A 26,950-nucleotide genomic window follows, 5' to 3' on the forward strand; every position below is an offset into this window, starting at 1 on the left:
GTAGAATTGGGCGGGTTCCAGATCCAGCTTTTTTTTTGGGGGGGGGTCATGGGGCTTGAACTCCACCTAGGCGTTGTCCTTGAGCCCTTCAGCTCAAGGCTACCACCCTACCCTTGAACCAAGCCCCACTTCCCTTTTTTCTAGAGGTTAATTGGAGATAAGAGTCTTAGGTCCTTCTGTGCCCAGGCTGGCTTTGAACCTTGATCCTCAGATCTCAGCCTCCTGAGTAGCTAGGATTACAGGCGTGAGCCACCACGCCCGGCTCATGATCCAGCTTGAGAGAAGTAGCAGAGAAAGGGTTCACCCTTCTGGGGTCTCTGAATACTTTCTTTTCATTCTGAAGGCCTTTCTAATTTCCTTCCTCCTTCTCTCCTCTCCTTCCCTTCCTTCCTTCTCTCTCCCCTCTTTGCTTGATTTGCATATAAAATTTTTTCTTAAGTAAAATTGGAAAATACAAAACCCCATTATAGAAAGAAATACACTGATCTTTACTTTCTGTTCCATACTTTTATCTTGCTTATATCCCTCAATAATTTTTACTATAAAAATGTAAAGTTTGGGACTGGGAGTTTGACATAAGTGATAGTGTGGCTACTTAACAAGAATGGGAGTAGGAGCTGGGCTCAGTGGCTCATGCTTGTAATCCAAGCTACTCAGGAGGCTGAGATCTGAGGATTGAGGTTCAAAGCCAGCCCGGGCACTAAAGACCAAGAGACTCTTACCTCCAATTAACCACTAGAAATCTGGAAGTTGAGCGGAGGATCAAAGGGTAGAGTGGTAGCCTTGAGCTGAGGAGCTCAGGGACAGCGCCCAGGCCCAGAGTTCAAGCCCCACGTCCAAAAAGAAAAAAAAAAAAGAATGTGAGTAGGGGAGGGAGAGGGAGGGCAGCCTGTTCAAACCCCCATACTAAAGGAAGGATGGAGGGAGAGAGAGAATATCAAAATATACAAAATATACATTTTTCTCCATTAATCAATTGAAGATTCTTAAAACTCCCAACTTAGCAATGTATTTGTCAGACTTCTGTTGCAATGGTGAGTAACAAACACTCCTAGGTCTCATTGCTTTTGCACAGTAGCATCAGTGTCACACTGGTGGGTATGAGGGCTGGCCCCAGATTATGGCTCTCAACCCACAATATTCCATTTCTCTCACTATGATGTTCTAGTTAGCCAAGGTCAAGCTGGGACATAATTTTAGCACAAAAGCAGCTTCTTCATTGAACTTCAATTCACAGTGAGCTGGCCACTCTGCTTTGAATCAACTCCCCAGCTGTTCTGCACAGTCCCACTGAAGACCTAGGCTGAAGCATCACCAGCTACCTGAGGCGTGCTTTTCTCTTGGGAGAACTGGGAGTTTTCCCGGAAAGAACATGGTAGTTTCCTGCCGGAGCCAACCAGCAGCGAACCGGGATTCCTGACTTTGGGGCTGAAGACTGGGAAAAAATAGAAAAGAGACAAACAGATGGGGTCGGGAGGACGACAGCCTAAGTCAGCAACCCAACAAGGCTGTGAGCTTAAGACTGTAGTGCTGTTTATTTCCAAATCAAGTCTTATATACTTTCTTGAAACCAGGGAACTGCCAGGGGTTATATTCGTACAAAGTGGTAAATCTCAGATCAGTTATTAAGGACAAGACCCTAAAACAATAAAGCAATAAAGCAATAAGTCGATAAGGTTTGGGAGCTCACAATACAGACAATGTAGCTCAAAAGTTCCTAAGCCTGGCGCCATACATGACAGCTCATATCTTTGTGTGGTTATCTTACTGAGTTATGGAGATTCATGGGTCAGTCTGACTCCACACTCTGGCTCCCAACAGCTTCCCATACCTCCAAGGCCTCAGCTTTCCAGCTGGTGCTACCTTCCTTTCTGTTGATTGGATCTTACTTGGCCAGCCTGAAGTTGGTAGGGAGTGATGCAATTTTTGCTAGGGGGTACCATAATAAATACCACATATACGGTGGCTTCAACAACACAAGTGTATTGCCTCCTAGTTCTGGAGGATAAAAGTCTGTGATCAAGGTTTTAGCAGTGTTCATTAAAAAGCACAAGAGGGGCTTGGAGTATGGTCTGGTGGTAGAGTGCTTGCCTAGCATGCACAAAGCCCTGGGTTCGATTCCTCAGTCACAAACATAGAAAAAGCTGGAAGTGGTACTGTGGCTCAAGTGGTAGAGTGCTTGCCTTGAGAAAGCTCAAGGATAGTGCTCAGGCCTAAGTTGAAGACCCAGGATTGACAAAACAAACAAACAAAAAAATACAAGGGGCTGTTGTTTTGCATTAAGCACCTTCACTAAAAACTTAGACTTGGGCTGCCACCAATGGCTCATACCTATAATCCTAACTACTTTAGGAGGCTGAGATATGAAGATCATAGTTCAAAGCCAGCCTGGGTAGGAAATTTGTTGAGATTCTTATCTCCAGTTTACCACCAAAAAGCCTGAAGTGGAGGGACAGCGCTCCAAGACTAACAGATGGGTGTGCATGCATTTGTGGGTAGAGATGGGAGGGAAATACTGAGAGAGAGCATGGGAAGAGGTGACATTGTCCAAAAAGAAATGGAATCTTTACCTATGTACCTGTAGCCCCTCTGTAAACCTTTATAATAGCAAAATTTTAAAAACTAAAGGGGCCTGGAGTTTGGCCTAGCATGCACGAAGCCCTGGGTTCGACTCCTTGGTTGCCACATACATAGAAAAGGCTGAAAGTGGTATTGTGGCACAAGTGGTAGAGTGCTAACCTTAAGAAAGCTCAAGAACAATGCCTAGGCCCTGAGTTCAAGCCTCAGGACTGGCAAAATCAAAAATCAAATTAATTAAAAAAATAAAACCAAAGCCAGGAAGGTCTAGTTTTGCCCCACCAAGTTCTCACCCACACACAGTATTTATTACATCCTCCTTTAACACGAAGACCTACAGCCTAATAGAACAGCCCATAGTGCTAAAATATGGCCCTGATCTCTTGGTTGCCTATGAAATAATGTAAATAAGTGAGCTAAGAGGTCAGAGTAGGAAGTGTCCTCCTATGTGAAGTTCAAGTTCCCTTTCTTTCCCTTTAGAATATGGTGTTACGGAATGGTACTGAGATCTTTGACACCTGGAAGAAGCCTCCTCTGCCTGTGTACACCCAGTTCTACTTCTTCAATGTTACCAACCCAGAGGAGATCCTCCAAGGAGAGCAGCCTCAGGTAGAAGAGGTGGGGCCGTACACATACAGGTGAGTCCCGACCACTTCCTTGCCATGCTAGAAATAGAAAATGACCTGTGGTGGCCTGACGATTGCCACAACAATCACCCCGTCCTGCGAGCTTCCTAGAGAGCACACATCTACTTTTGTTCTGTCTAAAACACTACCTGTGGTTTTGCAATAGGGAGGCAGTGGCTTGTGGACTTAGCTGTGTCTCATTCTGTTCTTTTGAGAAATGTGGCAGCTTCCGTTGTCCACTGGATGTGGTTAATCAGCTGTGAAGAGCCAGTCTTCACCCTGGGCCCTTTGAAGGTCACCTCTTGAGAGCCTTTGGGACTTTTAGGACCTCCTCCCATCGCTCTTCCTGTAGAACTAGTTTGAAACAACTTTCTTGAAGCCACTATTGGGAAATACTTTTCTGTTTCTTAGTCATACTTTTCTCAGCCCCATCCTTCCCAAGTACAACAGGTAATTAAGTTACAGTACTTGGATGTGGGGGTGGGAGATAAGGGCCTAAGAATCTTAGGCAAGGACTATTGGTTTCATTTTCTGGGGAGGTAGAAGAAATGTCGTTGCTCTATTTTTTTCCTCTCTCTTTTTGTGATCATAATGAGGCTTGAACTCAGGGCCTAACCACTGTGCCTTGCTTTTTTGCTCAAGGCTCTTCTACTTGAGTTACACTTCTACTTCCAGCTTTTTGCTGGTTTATTAGAGATAAGAGACTTACAGACTTTCTTGCCTGGCAGGTGGCTCACGCCTATAATCCTAACTACTCTGGAGGCTGAGATCTGAGGATCAAGGTTCAAAGCCAGCCTGGGCACAAAAGGACCTGAGACTCTTATCTCCAATTGACCTCTAGAAAACGGGAAGTGGGGCTTGGCTCAAGGGTAGGGTGGTAGCCTTGAGCTGAAGAGCTCAGGGACAGAGCCCAGGCTGAGTACAAGGCCCATTACCCACCAAAAAAAAAAAAAAAAGAGTATTACAGGGCCAACCTAGTGGTAGAGTGCTTGCCTAGCAGCACGAAGACCCGGGTTTGATTCCTTGGTACCACAGACATAGAAAAAGCCAGAAATGGTCCTGTGGCTCAAGTGGTAGAGCTCTAGCCTTGAGAAAGCTCCAGGACAGTGCCCAGGCCCTGAGTTCAAGGCCCAAGACTGGCCAAAAAATAAAAAAAGAATCTTACAGACATTCCTACCCAGGTTGCCTTTGAACCATGATTTTCTCAAATCTCAGTCTCTTGGGTAGCTAGGATTACAGGAATGAGCCACCTGCACCCAGTAGCATTGTAAAAGATGAACAGAGGAATTGCTTAGGAATCCATGGTCAAAGCATTTCCCCTTTTCCCCCTGCCCCCTTCTTCCCAACACTGACCCCCAGAGGTGTCCTTTTTTTTGCTCCAGGCTGAGGCTCTAACACCATAGCTGTACTTCCCAATAGTCTCTTCTTGCCGTGTTAAAAAAAAAAGGCTACGTCAGCAGAAGAAGCAAATAGTCTATCCTTTCTTCTTCGGGACTGCGAAGTAGTCAAACTGTCTGTAAGTCTGTTGTAATCAAAACTTTCCTGAATGATTGGTGGCTGATTCATTGCTTATGAATCAACATTGTTCTTGGTGCTAGGAATTCAGAGATACACTTGCCTTGGTGCTCATCTGACTCTGGATCCTCATGGCCTGCTTTGAATCCTGCTTGTGCAACTTATGACTTGCTGTACCTCAACTTCCTTACCTCTAAAATGAGGATTAAAAATAGGATTGCCACAAAGATTAAATGAGCTAATGAGTCAGTAATTAGAAAGTGCTCAGACTATTACCAAACACACAACTTACGATAACTAAGTGTATACTATTACCCTGTGTGTGTGTCTGGGTGTTTGTATGCTCCCTACCCTTGAGCCAAGCCCCACTTCCTGTTCTCTAGAGGTTAACTGGGGGTAAGAGTCTCAGGGCCTTTTTGTCCCTGGGCTGGCTTTGAACCTTGATCCTCAGATCTCAGCCTCCTGAGTAGCTAGGATTACAAGCATGAGCCACCGCATCCAGCTGTATGTATCTATTTAAAGAGGTCTTACTATATTGCCCAGGCAGCTTTGAACTCCTGGGATCAAACAATACTTCTGCCCTGGCCTCCCAAGGTGCTGGTCTTCCACGTGCTTGCCACTGTGATGGGCTGAAACTTCATTTAAAGACAGCTTTCGATGCCTCACACCTTCTGTAGATAAATGTCTGTTCTAGAACAGTTTTGTGCCCGAGGCTTGTTTTAAGGCAATTGCTTATGATGAGACAGAGAGATCTCTGCTGCTTTGTAAAAATGACTGCTCCCCCACCCCAACCAAAACAGCCTGCATGGAATTTCCTTTCTGGGTCTCTTGGTCTGTGGTCATTATCCTGGTCCTCTGCAAAAAATGAGAGAAAGGTATGGATTCTAAGCAGGGCATGGTGATACTGCCCAGTGAGGCAGGGAGATGACTTGACTCCAGGAGTTTGAAGGCAGCCTGGGCAATAAAACAAAATAAAATAATTTTTTAAAAAGCTGGCCACTCAGGAAGGAAAGTCAGTGTCTAATTAAACAGCAAAAGCCAAAAGAGCTATGGCTCAAATGGGAGAGTACCAGCCTTCAGCAAAAAAATAAAAAAATAAAATGCTGGGGAACAGCACCTAAATTGAAACCTCAGGGCCACCACCGAAAGAAAGCAAGCTAAGGAACAGCGTGCAGTCCTGATTTCAAGCCCTAGGACCCTGTGTACACACACAGGCACGCACAAATTGGTATCATAATACAGAGTGAGCCACTTTTAAGCTGGATCCTATAGTTTTACAATTCTTAATCTAAACTTTTCTTTTGTAAAAAAGAAAACTCCACATGCTACAAGCCACCGTGGACATGGAATGCACAGTGAATTACGTCTGCTCTGCCTTTGAGTCCAGCCGTCATCTTCCTCCTGAGTTGTTTGGAAGTGTGTTTTTTTTTTTATTAAAGAATTTATTAACGTTGATTTTTACATCATATTTTAAATGACAAGTTTAACAAACAAGTGTTCAAGGAGGGAATCTCTATTTACAATCACTGGAACTTAGTATTTAGAACTTAATCAAAATTAGACTAAGGGTTTGTATGTTATAGAAATATATTAATTTATGAAATAAAACATTATGTCTATAGAGTCATAGGTTTTTATGTCTATATAGTTACGTTTATATTTCCATTACCATGTCCATAGCATTGGGTATGCAGATATTGAGTCCTTGCTCTTGTAGTCTTTGGATTTAATAGCCACATGTTAAGGATACCATGCGTCTTTTGTTCCTTAGGTCTTGACTTGTCTCACTCAACATGATTCGCTCTAGATTCATCCACTTCCCTGCGAATGCCATTACTTTATCTTGTCTGTTGGCTTGTTGGCTATGTAGAATTCCATTGGTGTTTTTTTTAATTTTTTATGTTTTGTACATTTGGCTGCAGTATTGGTGGTAGGATATACTATAATTTGATCATCTTGACTTCTGTGTTTATTTATTTATTACTAGATCTCAACCACAGTCTTCTTTCCTCCTTCCCACCTCTCTTTAACTGTAGGATGTTCGATATTGGAGTCATGCACTTTGTATTAATATATTAGAAATCTACAAGATCTGTTTTGTACTTTTTTATACTGTTGGATAATTAAAATAAAAACTTTTACTAGGGTATTGAATAAATTTAGTCTTATTAGAAAAAGAAGAGCTGGGAACTGTTAGTTCATAAATTAATTCTAGCTACTCAGGAACCCCAGCAGTGGGGTTTAAACTCTGGGCCTGGGTGCTATCCCTGAGCTCTTCACAAAGCTAGTACTCTACCACTTCGAGCCAAAGCACCACTTCCAGTTTTCTGGTGGTTAATTGGAGATAAGAGTCTCACCGTGTTTCCTGTCTGGGCTGGCTTTGAAGGACAGACCTCAGATCTCAGTCTTCTGAGTAACTGAAGCCTGGCAGAATCATGATTTGAAGTCAGCTCCAGACAGAAAACTTTGAGAGACTCTTATCTCCAAGTACCCCCCAAAAAAGTAGAAATAGAAGTGTAACTCAAGTGGTAGAGTTCCCGTTTTGAGCAGGAAGAAAACTAAGTAAAAGCATGAGGCCCTACAACCACGCAAGTCCTATAACCAACACAAACATTTTAAAAACTGATTTTAATAATAAATTCGAATCATAATGCAAAGCAAGTTGAATATTTGTCTGCTGCAATGTCTCTTGGGTCATTGCGCATGTTGTAGATATGGTCCCAGTGTAAGCGCTAAACCCTCACCTAGACCCTGCTCTACTTTTTTTTTTTTTTTTTTTTGCCAGTCCTGGGCTTGAACTCAGAGCTTAGACACTGTCCCTGCCTGAGCTTCCTTTGCTCAAGACTTTGCTCAAGACCTTTGCTCAAAATCTTCCTTTGAGTACTTTACCACTTGAGCTACAGTGCTACTTCTGACTTTTCTGTTTATGTGGTACTGAGGAATTGAAGCCAAGGCTTCATGAATGCTAGCTAAGCACTCTACCACTAGGCCACATTCCTAGCCCCTGCTCCACATTTATATGTGTGTCATTGCAGCTATGTAAAGCATTGTTGATATCATGAATACTTTATAACTGCAGTATGATCAATAATGATGCTATCTTACATAAGCGTCAGTAGAAAACACACATTTTATTTTTTAAATCTCATATTTAAAAAATGATGACTTTCAATATATAATCCAATTTCCAGTTCCACTGACTTTTTCATCCACTCATGTAACTGTAGGTTGAAAGTACTTGGGGAAAACATGTTCTGTCCTTGCTCATGCATTCTGTGAATGATGGTAGCTTCTATACTGAGCAAGGACAGACATTTTTCCTTATCAGTATTTCCCAAACACTACAATGGTATAGTAACTATTTGCACATTAGATGTAAGTATGCTAGAGATCTTTTTCCTTTAATGTTGGTACTGGAGCTTGAATTCAGGGCCTCATGTTCTTGCTTGGCCTTTTTACTCAAGGCTAGCACTCTACCATTGAACCACACTTCTATTTCTGCCTTTTTACTGGCTAATTTGAGAAAAGAGTCTCGTGGACTGTTCTGCCTAGCTGGCTTTGAGTCCTGACCCTTAGATCTTGGCCTCCTGGGTATCTAGGATTATAGCCACCAGGGCCTGGCCTAGAGTTGATCTAAGTATGTGGCAAGAGGATCATAATTACAAGCAAACCTTGTGGCATTTTCCCCTAAGGTGCCTGAGCATCTGGGGACTCCAGTATGGGGGTGGAAAGGTGGAACCAATTATTAGCGTATATCAAGGGACAGCTGAAGTTTAGCGTCCTTTGTAATCCTGGTTATTTTACCTCCTCCTGATTTATTTATTTATTTATTTACTTATTGCTATCCTGGGACTTGAACTTTGGGCCTGAGTCCTGCCACTGAGTTTTTGTGTTCAAGGCCAAAGCTCTACTACTTGAGCCATATCTCTTCTTCTGGCTTTTTGGTGGTTAACTGGCAATAAGACTCTCACAGACTTTCCTGCCCTGGCTGATTTGAAACTATGATCCTCAGATCTCAGCCTCCTGTGTAGCTAGGATTATGGACATGACCACCAGCACCCGCTCTTATTTCCTGATTTTAAAAATGTTTAAATGAACAAAGGTCCAGAGATGTCCCAAGCCCACATAGTTACACATAGAAACAATTGTCCCTTTTTGACTATCTTATTTTCATCTCCTTGGTGTTTCTGCTTGTCTTAATCCCTGTTCTCATTTATTTTCTAGTCTACTGCCTTTCCAAAGGACATCTTTGATTGATATTTCCTTCCTTACCTCACTCAGGCTCACTGTAATACCCTGTGTGATAGTCAAGGCCTTAAAAGCTTGGTCCTTTCTATATTGCTAACTCTTTTTACTTCTATTTTATATTTGGCACTTGCTTTCCATTACTATAGCAAATGCCTTAGGTAATCAACTTACAAAGAGGAATGAAAGTCAGGCTGTGAAGGGAAAACTAACCTTGCATTTTTGGAGGTTTCAGTTCACAATTGGGTGACCCCATGCCTTGGAGCTCGTAGGTGGGCCAGAGCTTTATGGCTGGGAAGGTGGGGGTGGAGATGGAAAAGGTCCCACAATCCTTTCCTAGGGCACCAATCATCGAAGGCCTCTGACTAGGCGCCACCACTTAAAGGTGCCACAATCTCCCAATAATACTGTCACCATAAGAAATACATGACTGCTCTCTCTCTTAAAAGCAAAGAAAGTGCTTCTATGTTTCTAAATACCTTATTTCTGAGTTGCCTTTACCAGGCCTCATGTTCCCTAATTTATTGTGGCTCATTTTCCCCATAAACTGATTTTTTAGTCCCTTAATCTTAAGGGAAATAGATGGATGAATATCTCCTGTATTTACTTTGAGCCACTGGCGCCTGATGCGAGCTCATTTTTTTTTTTAAATTTATAACTGTTATTTTTTTTTTCAGAGAGGGTATAAATATATAGCCTAGGTGGCTTAGAACTTGCGTTGTATCACCCAGGCTGGCTTCAAATTCCCATTCCTCCTATCTTAGTCTTCAAGGTGCCATGGTACAAGTGCATATAATTACACACAACTTAAACTGTTTTTCAAGTGTGTACCAGCCACAGGTGGCCAGCAGTGGCTAAGTTAGACAGCTGAATCCTAACCATACTTCAATTTTCAAATCTTTATTTAATGCAGTTCCAGGGATTGAGCCCTGGGCCAAGGTGTTTTACCACTGAACTATGTCCCCACCCCTCTAACCATACTCCAGTTATGTGTAAGCTCTCAAGACATCACCATGCCAGCATCTATGTCGTTGCTTGATTCAGGGTTGAGTTTACCACCACCAATCCTGACTTCACACCTTCCTTAGCTCAAGTCTGTCTCTTTCTAAGATTTGTTCCCACTTAGAATTCTCTCTCCCTTGCTGTGACTGTGATAAGGGTAACTGAGCACATTTTTTTTTTTTTTTTTGCCAGTCCTGGGCTTGAGCTCAGGGCCTGAGCACTGTCCTTGGATTTTCTCAAGGCTAGAGCTCTACCACTTGAGCCTCAGCACCACCTCTGGCTTTTTTCTATGTATGTGGTACCGAGGAATCGAACCCGGGTCTTCATGCATGCAAGGCAAGCACTTTAACCACTAGGCCAAACTCCCGGCCCCGCACATTTTTTTTTACATATGTAATATGTTTATTTTGTTTTTTAAAGATTTTATTAATAGTGATTTTTACATCATATTTCAAATGCTGAACACATTTTAATCATTTAATATACGGCACTATGTTTGAGGGGGGAAAATACTCAAGTTCAAGTCCTAGTAGTGTAGTGTGAGCAAGTACACACGCACACATACACACTCACACACTCACACACTTAATCAGGGGAGACTCTAGGATAAGTTGAAAGAGAAAGGCCTTGAAAAATGAATGGCTTTGTTAGCAATGTCTGCAAGCCCAGCTTGCTAGGAACTCAAAGCTAGATCGAGTAGGTTGTAAGATCTGGAATTTGTAGAAAAACATGACTTTTCAGGGAGAAGTCCAACCCCTTGATAGAACTTTTGGCTTCTATGTTTGCCCTTTTTCACTGAATGAGTCAGATTTCTGTCAATAATGACTTAGTCATTGCTGTTGTTTAGGTTGAGACTGAATATTCCAGGTTTTGATCATTCCATGGATTCTCTCCCCACTTAGTCAGTTGGCCTTCACCTGTATTTTTGAGGGCCTGGAGCAGAGGCCAAGAATCAATATGGGATAGTCTGGTGAGGGCAGTCTCTAAGGTGTGGGAGGTAAGCTACATGAGGCAGCAGGGGCTACACAACTCACAGCTGGCACACTCCCCAGTCATATAATGGTGACTTCAGAATACAAGCATCCTTGGAGAAAGGACGATGGCAGCTGCACTTGTTGGTAAGAACCAGTCAGTCTGGTATAAGGGATGTTTGCTTTTTTGCATTTTTGTAAAACTGTCTTGAACAGACTGGTCTGTTCACATTAATTTTTCTAGTAACATACATGCTTAAAAATTCGTATTTGATTTACTGTAACCCATAACTTTTGCAGCCTTTCCAATATTTATTTTTTGTCTCGTGACATGCCTTTTAAAATTTTTCTTGTTATGCTAATGATGATTGGCATTATTATTGGTAGTGGTGGTAAGGGCTTTGAACTCAGGGACTTCAGCTTAGTAGGCAAGTACTCTACCATTGAGTAACATCTCCAGTCAGATGATAAGGATTTTATTTTATTTATTTATTTTTTGCCAGTCCTGGGCTTGAGCTCTGGGTCTGAGCACTGTCCTTGGACTTTCTCAAGGCTAGAGCTCCACCACTTGAGCCACAGCATCATTTCCAGCTTTTTTCTATGTGTGTGCTAAGTAAGCACTCTACCACTAGGCCAAACTCCTGGCCCCAATAAGGATTTTATAATAGCATTGTACACACCCATTTCCCAACATCTCAGAGAAATGCACAGATGTTAATTTCCAGCTACTTAAAACCATCCTTTTAAGAGCCTGGCACCAGGCCCAGGAGTGTGGCCTAGTGGTAGAGTGCTTCCTTCACATGCATGAAGACCTGGGTTTTATTCCTCAGTACAACATATACAGAAAAATTAGGAAGTGGTGCTGTGGGTCAAGTGGTAGATCACTAGCCTTGAGAAAGCTCAAGCACAGTGCCCAAGCCTTGAGTTCAAGCCCCAAGACTGGTCAAAAAAAAAATCACTTTTAGAGCCAGCCCAGGTAGAAAAATCCATGAGACTTTTGTTTCTAGTTAACCAGCAAAAAGCTGGAGGTACAGCTGTGGCTCAAGTGGTGGAGAGTCAGCCTTGAATGAAAAAGCTAAGACACAGTGCCCTTGCCCTGAGTTTAAGTCCCAGAACCAGCACCAAAATAAAATTTAAAAATTATTATTATTGATTTATATTCCTTATTATTTCTAAACTTGAGCATGTGCTCTCCTGCCTGATTGAATAGTCGATGGAGCTTAAGCCAACCATCTTCCTTCCCCTTTCCCTTCCTCTTCCCCGTCCTCTTTTCCTCCCCTTTCCCTTTCCTTCATTACTTGCTTTCTTCCTTCCCCCACCCCTCAGGCAGGTAGGAATGGATGAAAACAGTGTTTTGCTGTACTGTCTAGGCTGGTCTTAAAATCCTGGGTTCAGGTGATCATCTTGTTTCCCCCTTCTGAATGGTGCTTGCTACAGTGCCCAGCTCTGTAACCATTTCTTAGTATGTAACCAGAACCACTATTGCGATTGGTGAATGTGAAATGATAGTCTGAGGTTCACTGGCATCTAATAAATAAGAGGAGCTACACTGGGTACTTTTAAGTGTGTCTCCTTGATTAATTGGCTAGACTCAAGATTTGCCTTTAATTTTAGTCTAAACTGTTGTCTGCATTTCCAAATATTTCTTTGGTTTTCTGTGGTAGTGTAGGGCCATAATTGATCCCTTCTTACTCTCAACCTGCTGTTTTCCAGTAACCTTCCTGCTCCTGATCATTGATCAACAGCAGGTGACAGGCACCAGATTGGTTGATATTGTTACCAAAACCCCTTCTCCCAGTGCTGGGTTCATCCTAACATTTCCAGAGTGACAGGAGTACAGGGGAAGAATTCCTTGGATTTCCTTGGACTGCCATGTATTGAGAGGAAAGCTGCTCACCATCTCTGTATCATTTTTTGGCCTCTGTAGGGGTAGGGAAGCCAGTCTCGCTGTCATGTTTCAGTTAGTCATGTCTTTGGGTAGCAGGCTGGGTGGGGACTGCAAGTAGCTGAGGGAAGTCATGAGATTCGCTTTGAGTGACCTGACTTACTCACTCCACCAAGGGAATTACATCTCTAGTGGTTTGGAAAACCTTGGATTTGACTTTTTGAACTTCATTGAGGAACCAAGTTGAGCTACAGGCTTCACGTGATAGGTATCTTCATGCTCAATAAACAGCAATCAAGGAAGTCCTATGCCTGGGATTGATTGTTCAGGCTTTTTAGGTTCATGACTGAGGACTTGTGGGAAGAAAACAAAAACAGCCTGGTATGGCTGTTGATTTTTTATATTAGTCAGAAAACTTGGCAAAGTTGATCTGGATTTCTTAGACGTATTCTGAGTCCTCTATTTGGTTCTCTGTCCTGGACTGTCTGTAAACAAACTGACATTTATCCTTGGTCACTTTTTCTGCTTCACTGCCTTGGGGTGGGTGAGGCCAACATGGACACTAAGTATATGTGTTATAAGCACCTTCTCCTACAGAAAGTAGAATCCATATTATCCTCCCGGGAGGCTCAAGAGATGTGGACAAAGCTTTCACTAAGACTCTAGCATTGGGTTGGGAATGTGGCTTAGTGGTAGAGTGCTTGCCTAACATTCTTGAAGCCCCAGGTTTGATTCCTCAGTACCATATAAATAGGACAGGTCAGAAGTGGTGTTGTGGCTCAAGTGGTAGAGAGCTAACCTTAAGCACAAAAAGGCTCAGGGACAAAGACTAGGGTCTAAATTCAAGCCCCTGGGCCGACATTTTTTTTTTTTTTTAAGATTCTAGCCTCCACTGAGCAGGGGTTTGGTATTGAAACTTCCTCTTCTCTACCATCTACTAGATCACTTTCTTTGTATTTACTGCTGAGAAGAGTCAGGGAAATTCTTGACCATGAGGTCAGGTGATCAGGATTTTAAACTTGATTGGCTCCTACATCTCCATTTTCTCATCTATCAAAAGGCTAAGTGAAGCCGGGCACTGTGGCTCACACCTGTAATCCTAGCTACTCAGGACACTGAGATCTGAAGATTGTGGTTCAAAGCCAGCCCAGGCACGGAAGTTCATGACACTCTTATCTCCAATTAACAACCAGAAAACCAGATGTGGCATGTGGTTCAAAGTGGTAGAGTACTAGCCTTGAGCTAAAGAGCTCAGGGACAGTGCCCAGGCCCAGAGTTCAAGCCCCATGACTGATTTAAAAAAAAAAAAAAGGCTAAATTGCTATGGCTCATGGTTGTAATCCTAGCTACTCAGGAGACTAAAATCTGAGGATTATCATTCATAGCCAGCCTGGGCAAGAAAATCTATGAGACTCAACGCCAACTAACCAACAAAAAGCTAGAAGTGGAGCTGTGGCTCCAGTGGAAGAGTGTTAGTCTTGAACAAAAAGGGACAGCCTCCAGGCCCCTGAATTCACACCTATACACACACCCATACGCACACAAGACTAGGTTACAACTTTTAGCTGAGAGGTGATTGCAAGTAAGAGAAAGTACCTCTGGCTACTTTGAATGAGATGGGAATCCTTCCATCAAAGGTTCTGAGAGATCAGAAGTCGTCCAGACTTCTGGATGGATTGACTGAGCTCGGGTCCCCAGCAGCTGTAGCTGATTCTCCCACACAGCTATCCAGTGCCAGGAAGAAAGAAGATCGGGGCTATCGTGGGAGAAAGAAAACTGGACCTCAGACAACCAAAAGTCTATGGCAAACACCTGCTAAATTCCCACTGCATAGGTGTTTGGACAGGACTAGGTCTGATCCATTACATGCTCTTTGTGAACTGGAAGGATGTATAATCATGTTTTTTTCTCATCAAGACACCATGTGACTTTTGTCAGAGGCATTCATTGGTTTCAACCCCCACATATTATTAGTCTCTGTTTAGAGGGTGTGACCCAGAGGGAATGAGACAGCTTGGGGTCATATTCTGACACTCTTCCCGCTTATCTTTGTATTATGTCCCTATCTGTATCAGTACCATAGTATTATTTACCCTGTCATGAATACAGCCTTGTAAGGATTAAAAGAAAGAAAATGAAATCTGTAAGTTAAACCTTTTGAAATGCCTTGTTGCAATCAGATTTATGATATTGTACAGAATTCAGTGCTTTTGGGGTGTGTGTGTGTGTGTGTGTGTGTGTACTGGGTCTTGAACTCAGCCAGACTACTGCCCCTGAGCTTTTATGCTCAAGGCTAGCACTCTACTACTTGAGTCACAGCTCTACTTCTCACTTATTGGTAATTAACTGAAGATATGAGTGTCACAGACTTTGCTGCCCAGACAAGTTTTCAACTGTGATCCTCAGATCTCAGCCTCCTCAGTAGCTAGGATTACAGCTGTGAGTCATCAGCTAGTAGGCCTCTTTTCTTTTCTTTCTTTTTTTTTTTGTGGGTCATGGGGCTTGAACTCTGGGTCTGAGCGCTGTCCCTGGGCTCTTCAGCTCACTCAAGGCTACCATCCCCTCCTTGAGCCAAGCCCTACTTCCTATTTCTAGAGGTTAACTGAAGATAAGAGTCGCAGGTCTTTTGTGCCTGGGCTGGCTTTGAACCTTGATCCTCAGATCTCAGAGTAGCTAGGATTACAAGCATGAGCCACCACACTTGGCTTAGGCCTCATTTTTTAAAACGAATTTTCAATTGAATTCAAGTTAGAAATAAAGACATTACTAAACAAGTTAAAAGGCAGACGGAATATATGAACTGGACTTAAAATTTTGAAAATATTTCAAGAGCAAAGTATAACCCAGAGAATTTCTTTTTTTCCATATATTTTTATTATAATTAATAGAAGGGTTATATTATATTCACCAGATAGAAGATGCATTACTTCACATACATTGATACCCTTTCTCAAATGAATTGGACCCCCAGAGAAAATTTCTATGCTTTAATTTCCTTTCACTGCTGAACTTGCCCTATCATGGGAGAAAAGAATGAAAATAACTATTTGGTTTTGAGGTGCTGGTCCTAGGCTCCATTTCCTTTTCATAGTTTAGCTTTAACTTTCAAGATTTTTTAGGGCTCGATATCTTCACACTCTAATAATTATTATATTGGGAGTGTTATTGAAAAATATACTTTAGAAAGAGGGAAGGGAGGGCCGGGGTTTGACTTAGTGCTTGCCTCGCATGCACGAAGACCCGGGTTCGATTCCTTGGTACCACATACATAGAAAAAAGCCAAAAATGGTGCTCAAGTGGTAGAGCTCTAGCTTTGAGAAAGTCCAAGGACAATGCTCAGGCCCTGAGCTCAAGCCCAGGACTGGCAAAAAAAAAAAAAAAAAAGAAAGAGGGAAGGGAGAATGATTGAGGGTGTGTGAAATTGGTTGGAATATATTATAAATATGTGTAGAGAATAACAAAAATATCCTCCTAGTAATAAAATTTATACAGATATATACATATATGTATCCATATATTGCATGTATACATGTGTGTACATATACATCATATACATCTATGATATATATTGAGGGCTGAGGATGTGGCTCAAGAGGTAGAGTATCAGCCAAGGGAAGCAGGCCTGGTAAGGTGTGTCTAAGCCCTTGAACCAAAAATAAAAAGTGTGAAAATTTTAAATTTGATATTGACAAGAAGGGAAGTTCTTGCTTGTTTAGGTAGTGTCCATTTTCAAAGACAGTCTTTTTCTTTCAGGGAACTCAGGAGCAAGGCAAATGTTCAGTTTGGAGACAATGGAACAACAATATCTGCTGTTAGCAACAAGGCGTATGTTTTTGAACGAAATCAATCTGTTGGAGACCCCAAAGTCGACTTAATTAGAACCATAAATATTCCTGTAATGGTAAGTTGGCTTTTTCGTATCATGCTTGTGACTTTTAGAAGGGGAAAAGATAAGGCTGTCATGGTTTTAACCTAACTCAGGAACTATTATTGTTGTGTTCATACACACCTAGATAGCCTGGGGTTGTGGTTTAGTGGTACAGAACTTGCATGTGTGACTCTCGGTGTTTGGTAGCTAAACACTGATGGTGGGCAGGACCTAATGAGTACGCCTCAGATCCTGTCCTGCCATATTGCCTACTTGTGCAGTTTAGGAAGGCCTCGCCACCAGATTGGCTCCAGAGGACAGGTCTGCCACCTTGTGGCTAATGATGCCATTGTGTCTGCAAGAGCTTTTCTCCCGTGACAGGGCAGTCTGTAAATGACAATACTAAGCTCATACATTCAAAATGTAATACAATGAAAGGTATGAAGTGAATATCCTTATTCTTCTCAATACAACCAGAGAAGAGTTTACGTGTGTGTGTGTGTGTGTTATCGGAGCTTGAACTCAAGAGCCCTTAGCTTTTGGCTCAAGGCTGAGGCTCTACCATTTGAGCTACACCTCCAGCTTGCAGCTCTCATGGAAGCCAAGTGCTGGTGGCGCACTCCTGTAATCCTAGGTACTCAGGAGGCTGAGATCTGAGGATCAAGGTTCAAGGCCAGCCCAGGCAATGAAGTCCATGAGACTCTTCTCTCCAATTAACCAGCAGAAAACCAGATGTGGCACTGTTGCTTAGGTGGTAGAGAGGTAGCCTTGAGTTAAAGAGCTCAGGGACAGTGCCCAAGCCCAGAGTTTAAGCCCCACAAATGACCAAAAAAAAAAGTCTCATGGAAGCCAGATGCCAAGGGCTCCCACCTGTAATCCTAGCTACTCAGGATGCTGAGATATAAGGATCAGAGTTGGAAGCCTGCACTGGCAGGAAAGTCCGTGACACTCTTATCTCTAGTAAACTGCTCAGATAAAGCCAGAAGTAGTGCTGTGGCTTAAGTGGTTGGCCACTAGCCTTGAGCACAGAAAGTCTCAGAGACAGTGCCCAGGTCCTGAGTTCAAGCCCCAGGACCTCTGCACGAACCCCCCCCAACTCCAAAAAAAAAAAAGTCTCATGGACTCTCCTGCTGGGATTGGCTTCAAACTACAATCCTTAGATCTCAGCCTCGAGTGACTAGAATTGTAGGTGTGGGCCACAGCGTCCACACTCTGGATCATTTTTCAGTTATTGAATGTCAACATTTTCATTGAAGTTTCCAGCTCCCAGTGCTGAGGGGTACAAGAGAGTGTGTGTGATACTTTGGAGGGGCCAAGCCTGTGTGAACTTGTCTCTGCTCCTCAGACTGTCATAGAATGGTCCCAGAACCACTTCATCAGGGAGATCATCGAGGCCATGGTGAAAGCCTATGAGCAGAAACTCTTCGTGACTCACACAGTGCACGAACTGCTCTGGGGTTACAAAGATGAGATCCTGTCTCTCATCCATATCTTCAGACCTGATGTCCCCCCCAATTTTGGCCTGTTCTATGAGGTAAGTTGACTTGTCTTTGTTTCTCTGACGGTGGGGGATAGCACAAATACCCCATATCAGATTTCATCTTCATTCTGGATTAAGGGGAAAAAGTCTTAATCCAGAAGATGCCTAGAGATCTAAATATCATGTAGAATATATGGAAAAAATCAGAAAGTGATCTTGGAAGGAAAATATAGAAGTAAAATGGATAGTTGGGATGTAGACAATAACAAAAATGTTCACCTCAAGAAGAAAGTCTTACACATTACAAGATGGGCTCCAGGATTGTGAGGAATTTGTATCTTTCTAAACTTACTAAACTAGGTACAAATGGCCTTCTTTTTGTAATCCTCTCTACTCAGGAGGCTGAGATCTAAGCATTTCAATTTGAAGCCACCCTGGACAGGAAAGTTCATAAGATTTGATCATGCAAAAAAAATTGGAGCCAATACCAGGAATACTATAAATAATAATTAAGGAGGTAGAACTTGTTCTGTTTCCCAGAAATCACAGCTTAGGCAGAATTTCTGTGTTGCAGTCTTGTGGACAATTCCTTGCTCTCCAGAAAACTTTAGCTTTTGCCTTTAAAAAAAAAATTGTGTGTTCTTTGTTTTGTGCCAGTATTAAAGCTTGAATTCAAGGTACCATGCTCTCTCTTAGCTTTTTTGCTAAGAATGCCATGCCACCAGTCTGGCATTTTACTAGTTAATTGTAGATTTGAATCTTGGCTTCAAACCTCCATCCTCAGATCTCAGGCCCTGAGTAGCTAGGATTACAGTTGTGAGTTACTTTTTTTTTTTTTTGGTTGGTCATTAGGGGCTTGAACTCTGGGCTTAGGCATTGTTGCTTTACCAGTTGAGCCACTTCTGGTTTTCTGGCAGTGAACTGGAGGTAAGGATCTCATGCCAGGGCTGGCTTTGAACTGCAATCCTCAGATCTCAGTTTCCTGAGTAGCTGGGATTATAGGTATGAGCCACCGGTACTAAGCTAGGTATGAGCTACTTCTGTCAAACATCTAGACTAATGTTTGACCAAACAAGTGAGCTACACAAGGGGACATAAGATTAACCACTGTCTTTACTATTAACTAGCATATTCACTTATTTTTAGAAAAATGGAACAAATGATGGAGACTATGTTTTTCTAACTGGAGAGGACAATTACCTTAACTTTACAAAGATTGTGGAGTGGAAAGGGAAAAGGTAAGTCTAATAACTTGTTAATATAATTGTTTTCATTTAAACTGAATCTACACTGTTGAAAATTGAGTTTTAAGGCCAGGAGGATAGCTTTAGTGGTAGGACAGATGTGGTGTCTGGGAGGGCTCAGTTCCCCACAGCTGTCCTTCTTCCTACTGTAGCTTCACATGGTAGAAGGGCTAAGTGGTGCACTGAAGTGTCTCATACACACCAATCTCAGCTGGATGCCTGTGGCTCATGTCTGTAATCCTAGCTACTCAGGAGGTTGAGATCTGAGGATCAAGCTTCAAAGTCAGCCTGGGCAGACTCTTATCTCCAATTAGCCATCAGAAAACTGGAAGTGGTGCTGTGGCTCAAAGTGGTAGGGTGCCAGCCTTGAACTGAAGAGCTTAGGGACAGCACCCAGTCCCAGAATTCAAACCCCATATCAGACAAAAAAAAAAGAGAATTAATGTTATTTATCAGGGCTCTGATTTCATGATCTATTCATCTCCTGAAAGCCCACCATCACCCTTCAAATACGCTGAGGGGACATAAGAATCTTGAACTTGAGATCCTCCTGCCTCAGCCTCCTGCCTGCTGGGATTATAGACATACACCAAAAAGCCCAGCGACATGTAGCCATTATTTTTTAAACTCCTTAAAATGATGCTTTCAGGGCTGGGAATGTGGTTTTATCATAAAATGCTTGCCTATCATGCATGAAGCCCTGGGTTTGATTCCTTACTACCACATAGACACAAAAAGCCAGAAGTGGTGCTGTAGCTCAAGTGGTAGAGTGTTAGCTTGAGCAAAAGAAGCTCAGGGATAGCACCCCGGCCCTGAGTTCAAGCCCCAAGACTGGCAGGAAAACAGAGAGAGAGAGAGAGAGAGAGAGAGAGAGAGAGAGGGAGGGAGAAAGAGAGAGAGAGGCTTGTTTTCACTGTTGTCCTTTAAGTAAGCATTCTATCAATTTTGTATCAATCTTTCTTTCTTTCTTTTTGCCAGTCCTGGGGCTTGAACTCAGGGCCTGGGCACTATCCTTGACCTTTTCAAATCCAGTGCTCTACCACTTGAGCCATAGCACCACATCCTGTGTATATAGTACCGAGGAATTGAACCCAGGGATTCATGCATGCCAGGAAAACACTCTACCATTAGGCCACACTCTTGACCTCAGTCTTTCTTATGATCCTAGACAAGTTCTCTGTTATTTTGGGAAGAGATCTTTTCAAAGGTAGGAGAGTTAATGGTCTGTTGTAAATATTAAAGAACTGGACGTGTCTATCCAAAGTCCATTTGCTTCTTTCCTGTTATTAATTCTAAACCAGGTTATGCTTTAAGCAGATCATTATTTCTAAATCTGTATGTCATATACACGTTTTTAGAGGAAAGAAATGAGAACATGAAGTTATTCTATTTATCAAAGTTGACTTGGGGCCGGGGCCTACTTTTTTTTTTTTCCTGCTTTTGAATCCATAAACCCTCCTGTGAGGGAGTGAATAAGATCCTGGGTAATCCGCTGCAGTTATGCCTGGAGAAGTCCTGGTCCTCTCAGAGACATTACAACCCAGATTGATTGTCTTTCCTTGGGTGCTTATCTAATACAGGTCACTGGACTGGTGGATGACAGACACATGCAATATGATTAACGGAACAGACGGGGATTCTTTCCACCCACTGATAGCCAAAGACGAGGTCCTGTATGTCTTCCCATCAGACTTCTGCAGGTAGGAACTTTAATAATAGGTATTTTTTTAATACAGTCTTTGATTGCAGGACTACCCAAAATGTGTTGGCTATATGCAGGTGTACTTATTGTGTACGAATGTTCACATATATTTATGAATCTTTATGTGCTATTGGCATATTGAGAGATACTATTGCCTGATGGGGCACGGCACAGACTCCATAGCCTGACTATTGCTGCACTTGGCTGCACTGTTCACAGCTGTGTGACCTTGGTCAAATTATTTAATCATTGTGTTTCATTTTTCCCTTTGTAAAATATGGATACAAGTAGAACCCCTCCGCATGAGGGGTTCTTATGAGGACATGGGAGTTGTGCCCCCCACCCCCCGTCTCTTTGGTCAGCCAGCCTAGGTGCATGAATTCAGAGCCTGAGCACTGTCCCTGTAGGTCTTTTGCTCAAGGCTAACCCTCTACCATTTTGAGCTACACTGTCACTCCTGGTTTCTGGTGATTAATTGTAGATATGAGTCTCATGAGGACTTTTCATCTTAGGCTGACTTCAAACCATGATCTTCAGCTCTCAGCCTCCTGAGCAGCTAGAATCATAGGCATGAGCCACCAGTTCTTGGCACTATGAGTATTTTTTGTTACAATTCATCTACAACCTTATTCCATAGTAAGCTGGCAGAGTTCCTCTCAGGCATTCTTTTGTGTCATTTTCTTCTTAGTCCAGAAGCTTCTATGTTGTAACTGAGCCCCACTGCTGACTCACCATTCTGGTAGATGATACATGCTGAGTAGAACCCACCCTGACTTTTTAATCCTTCCATCTTGACAGGTCAGTGTATATAACATTCAGTGACTTTAAGAGCATACACGGACTGCCTGCCTTTCGCTATACGATACCTCAAGAAGTCCTAGCCAATTCCTCTGACAACGCTGGCTTCTGCCCACCAGAAGGCAACTGCCTGGGCTCAGGAGTATTGAATGTCAGCATCTGCAAGAATGGTACGATCTCCCAAAGGGGCCAGGATTGTGGGTGTCTAGAATGTAGACGCAGAGTACCACAGAGAATACAGGGACAGTCCAATGCATAGAACAAATCTGACCTTTTTAAGAATGATACTTTTGGCACAGGCTTATAATCCTAGCACTCTGGAAGCTTTGGCAGGAAGATCCAGTGGTCAAGCCCAGCGGAGGCTGCACAGAGAGACCCTATGTTAAACAGAGACTGTACAACATAGCTACTGGATGTTTTACAAAGTATTGTTTTTTCTGTGATTTTCATAAATATTATGTTGTATTTTTCTAGGCAATGGTTTACTTAGAAGTCTTTTTTTTTTTTGGTCTTGGGACTTGAATTCTGGGCCTGGGCATTGACCCTGAGCTGTTCAGCTCAAGGCTACCATGCTACCCTTAAAGCCACAGCACCAGTTCTGGTTTTCTAGTGATTAATTGGAGATAAGAGTCTCACAGACTTTTTAGTACCTGGGCTGGCTTTGAACCTGGATCCTCATATCTCAGCCTCTTGAGTAGTTAGGATTACAGGCATGAGCCACCATGCCCAACTACTTAGAAGTCTTAATTGCAGGAATGGCTTATTTTATAGAACACTTCCTATGTGTTGCTGTCTTAATTGCTTTATATACTTATATAAGGTTCATTAATATTAAAGAATTAACAGGTTTCATGTTCCAAATAATGCTAAAAAAGAAATTATACAACTTCATTTTCAGACTATAAATTTCTCTTTTGTTAGTACTGGGGTTTGAACTCAGGGCCTTATGCTCTCTTGCTCAGCTTTCTTGTTCATGGCTGGTACAGTACTACTGGAGCCATGTCTCCAGTCTGGCTTTTTTCTGGTTACTTGTGGTTAACTAATTAATTGTGTTAATTAACTTTGGTTGATTAATTCTGGTAATGGTATCTCCGAGACTTTTCTTCAAATCATAATCCTTCCTCCTGAGTAGCTAGGATTACAGGTGTGGTGGCACCAGTGCCTGACACTTATCATCTCTTAATAGCTGAGCCTCTGCTTTTTTTCAAGAATGAAGCAGAATTATCAGTGGGACAAAGCTGGATTCCTTCTCTTAAAGATGAGCTTTAAGTCAGGTGCTGCAGAATTATTTACAATGACACAAATACATAGCCATTCAAAATCTCTCTCTCTCTTTCTTTCTCTCTCTCTCTCTCTTTTAAAATTGTGGAAAAAGGGCCGGGAGTTTGGCCTAGTGGTTAAAGTGCTTGCCTAGCATGCATGAAGACCCGGGTTCGATTCCTCGGTACCACATACATAGAAAAAAGCCAGAAGTGGTGCTGAGGCTCAAGTGGTAGAGCTCTAGCCTTGAGAAAGTCCAAGGATAGTGCTCAGGCCCTGAGCTCAAGCCCAGGACTGGCAAAAAAATTGTGAAAAAACATTTTAAAGAAGGGAAGTGCTTTTTATAAAAGTTCATCTCTGCATTAATACTTGCTACAATTGGTGATCTTCTAATACTCACCCTGCTTCTTTTTATACTATAACTTCCCTGGGAGTTGGGCTTTAATAGCTCACTTCTATAATCTTAGCTACCCAGGAGTCTCAGATCTGAGAATTGAGATTTTGAAGCCTGCCCTAGCAAACAATTCCAAAACACTCCTAATTCCATTAATCAGTAGAAAGCCAAAGGTGTGCCTCAAGTGGCAGAGTGACAGCCTTGAGAGGGGAAAAAAAGGCCAAATGAGAGAGCAAGCCATAGTATTGTCACACACACACACACACACACACACACACACACACACACACACCTTCAGGCAACTTTTCCTCTTTCTGATGCTTTCTCCTAAATAAATCAATGTGCTAACTTTTGCTCTGTAGTCGACTTGACTTTTAAACCTCCTTTTGGGATAATTTATGAGGTGCATGCCCAAGCAGAAAATCAAGACCCTATCTCAAAATATTCTAGCAAGCGTCAGTTTAAACCAAGTGGCCCTCCCCCAAAGAGAGAGCTTGCCAGTGCTTAGACAGTTGTGTCTCTTTTTGTAAGAGAACACAATACCGCTGCCTAGGGAATGGCACCCGCTCCTGGTTCTGCTCTCTCTTTTCTCTTATTGGGTGAAGAGTTGTGCAGTCATGTCCCATTACTTCAGCCCTGTCAAGACATAAATGCATATACATTTTTTCCTGCTATGTTGCCAAAGTCCACAGAAAGTTTCTCAACACTCAAGCCTCTTGCTGACATCCTTTCCCTCTTCCTTCTGTGAATCCCCAAATTTAGACTGAGAAGTTAACCGCCACGGGTTTATCTTCAGTTGTTTTCAGTTCTCCAGAGAAACAGTTTTAGGTAGTGGTTTGAGTGTCCTGGAAGCAGACGGATTGGGGGTTGAGTCCTTGTTAGCACACTGGCCGTGCTGGTTAAGAGGTTCCTTCCAGGGCTGGGAGCCTGGGCTAGTAGTGCATGCTTGCCTAGCACTACTGGGTTTGATTCCTCAATACCACATACATAGAAAAAGCTGGAAGTGGTGCTGTGGCTCAAGTGGTAGAGTGCTAGCCTTGAGAAAGTCCAAGGAGAGTGCTCAGGCCATGAGTTTAAGCCCCATGATTAGCAAAAAAAAGAGGTTCCTTCCACACATCAGTTTTCACATCCATAAAAGGGGTTGATTGTAAGTTTGTGGACAATTGTATGAGAGTAAGAGATAATATATGCAAATCACTGAGCAGAACGTCTGGCTCCCATTAAGCCCTCAGTAGGGATTTGGCTCATGCCTGTAATCCTAGCTACTCAGGAGATCTGAGGATCTGGGTTCAGAGCTATCCCACTCAGGAAAGTCCATGTGACTCTTATCTATAATTAACCACCAGAAAACCAGAAGTGGTGCTGTGGTTGAACGCTAGCCTTGAGCTGAAGAACTTAGGGACAGTGCCCAGATAGCTACATGTCCCCAGCCAAATCTTATAACTTCTATGAAGCTTAGCAGCCTCCTTTTCTTCCTCCTCCTCCTCCTCCTCCTTCTCCTCCTTCTCCTCCTCCTCCTCTTCCTCCTTTTTCCTCCTCCTTTTTTTTTTTGCCATAGGATCTTCATGTGTAGCCTCACACTATCCATGTTCCTGTTGCTTCAGCCTCCAATGTACCGGGATTGCAGGCATTCACCCTCACTCTGGCGTTAACCTCATTTTTACTAAATGCAATATAAGGTTAACTGTGCTAGTTTCATAGAGCTTTCGAAAGCATTACTTTATACGTGCATAACACTTATACTTTATAAACCCAGTAAATGTTTGTTGAAGAAGAAATAATTTAGCCAGTACTTCCGTGTGTCATGTGCAATTGGGCGTAAGAGATGGCAGGAAAAAGTGTATAAATCTTGAGCTAGTCATACTTCCATATGACTTTTTATCCATTAGGAGCCACGTTTGTTGAATTTTTACTTAGCATCATTCTTGTCTGTCTCCTCAATACTCAGGTGCTCCCATTGTCATGTCTTTTCCACACTTCTACCAAGCAGAGGAGAAGTTTGTTTCGGCCATACGCGGCATGAATCCAAATAAGGAAGACCACGAGACATTTGTGGACATTAACCCTGTGAGTGCCTTCCTCCTGAGGAGAGGGCAGAGGATTTCATCCTGTGTATGGAGTGGTCAGTCCTAAGCACTCTCTTTTAAGAACCACAGTCTTGCTGAGTGCTGGTGGTGGCTCAGACCCATAATCCTAGCTACTCACAAGGCTGAGATCTGAGTATCATCACATTCCAAAGCCAGGCTGGGGCAAGAAAGCTCAAGAAACTCTTAGCTCCAATTAACCACCAAAAAACCCTGAAGTGGCTCAAAGTAGTAGAGCACTAGCCTTGAGCAACAAAGCTCATGGAAAGTACCCAGGCCCTGAGTTCAAGACCCACAGCTGACCAAAATAGAAAAAAAGGAACATACAATCTTTACCCTAATGCATTCAATCGGGTTCCCTGAGATGTGGTCTCTTAGCCCTGCAACTAGAAGGCCAGATTGTGGCCATGATATGCAAAAATATGAAGACACACACTCTGTCTACCTATCTACTGACCTAATTTTATTTATTTATTGTGTTGGTCCAGTCCTAAAATTTGATCTCAGGACCTGGACACTGTCTCTTATCTTATTTACATAGCCTAGCAGTCTACCACTTGAGCCATAGCTCTACTTCCAGCTTTTTCAGCTTTTTGTTGGTTTATTGAAGATAAGAGTCAGACAGACTTTCTTGCCCATACTGGATACAAACTGTGATCTTCAGATCTGGGCTGAAAATGTTCCTCTGCTTACTTCTTGCCAGTGGTCTACAAATTTAAATTCCATATTAGCTTCTACTACTTTCAGCATCCTTCTTTCTTTCTTTTTTTTTTTTGCCAGTCCTGGGCTTGAGCTCAGGGCCTGAGTACTGTCCTTGGACTTTCTGAAGGCTAGAGTTCTACCACTTGAGTCTCAGCACCACTTCCGGCTTTTTTCTATATGTGGTACCAAGGAATTGAACCTGGGTCTTCGTGCATGCTAAGCAAGCACTTTAACCACTAGGCCAAACTCCTGGCCCCATCCTTCTTTCTTACAAGTACTTTTTTTTTTGTGTGTGTGTGGGTCATGGGGCTTGCGCTCAGCCTGGGCACTGTCCTGAGCTCTTCAGCTCAAGGCTACCACCCTACCTTTGGGCAGGGCATTGTCCCTGAGCTCATCAACTCAAGGCTACTGCCCTACCCTTGAGCCAAGCTCCACTTCCCATTTTCTAGAGGTTAATTAGAGATAAGAGTCTCAGGTCTTTTTCTGCCCAGGCTGGCTTTGAACCTTGATCCTCAGATCTCAGCCTCCTGAGTAGTAGCTAGGATTACAGGCATGAGCCACCATGCCTGTCAAACTTTTTTTTTCCAGTCCTGGGCC

The 26,950-nt window shown here is 42.7% G+C and overlaps 1 protein-coding gene across 1 annotated transcript in view; it reads left to right on the top strand.

Moving 5' to 3' along the window:
* Scarb2 (scavenger receptor class B member 2) overlaps window positions 1-26,950 on the top strand; it is a 60,795-nt gene that overhangs the window by 24,265 nt on the left and 9,580 nt on the right. The window contains exons 2-8 of the mRNA XM_090343402.1: window positions 3,058-3,215; window positions 16,575-16,722; window positions 18,035-18,223; window positions 19,316-19,407; window positions 20,994-21,113; window positions 21,914-22,083; window positions 25,516-25,634. Of these exons, the coding sequence (XP_090199528.1) occupies window positions 3,058-3,215; window positions 16,575-16,722; window positions 18,035-18,223; window positions 19,316-19,407; window positions 20,994-21,113; window positions 21,914-22,083; window positions 25,516-25,634 (996 nt within the window). The remainder of the gene's footprint in view (window positions 1-3,057; window positions 3,216-16,574; window positions 16,723-18,034; window positions 18,224-19,315; window positions 19,408-20,993; window positions 21,114-21,913; window positions 22,084-25,515; window positions 25,635-26,950) is intronic.

Source organism: Megascapheus bottae, chromosome 13, assembly GCF_031878675.1.
Source record: "Megascapheus bottae isolate mThoBot1 chromosome 13, mThoBot2.hap1, whole genome shotgun sequence".
Classification (NCBI taxonomy): domain Eukaryota; kingdom Metazoa; phylum Chordata; class Mammalia; order Rodentia; family Geomyidae; genus Megascapheus; species Megascapheus bottae.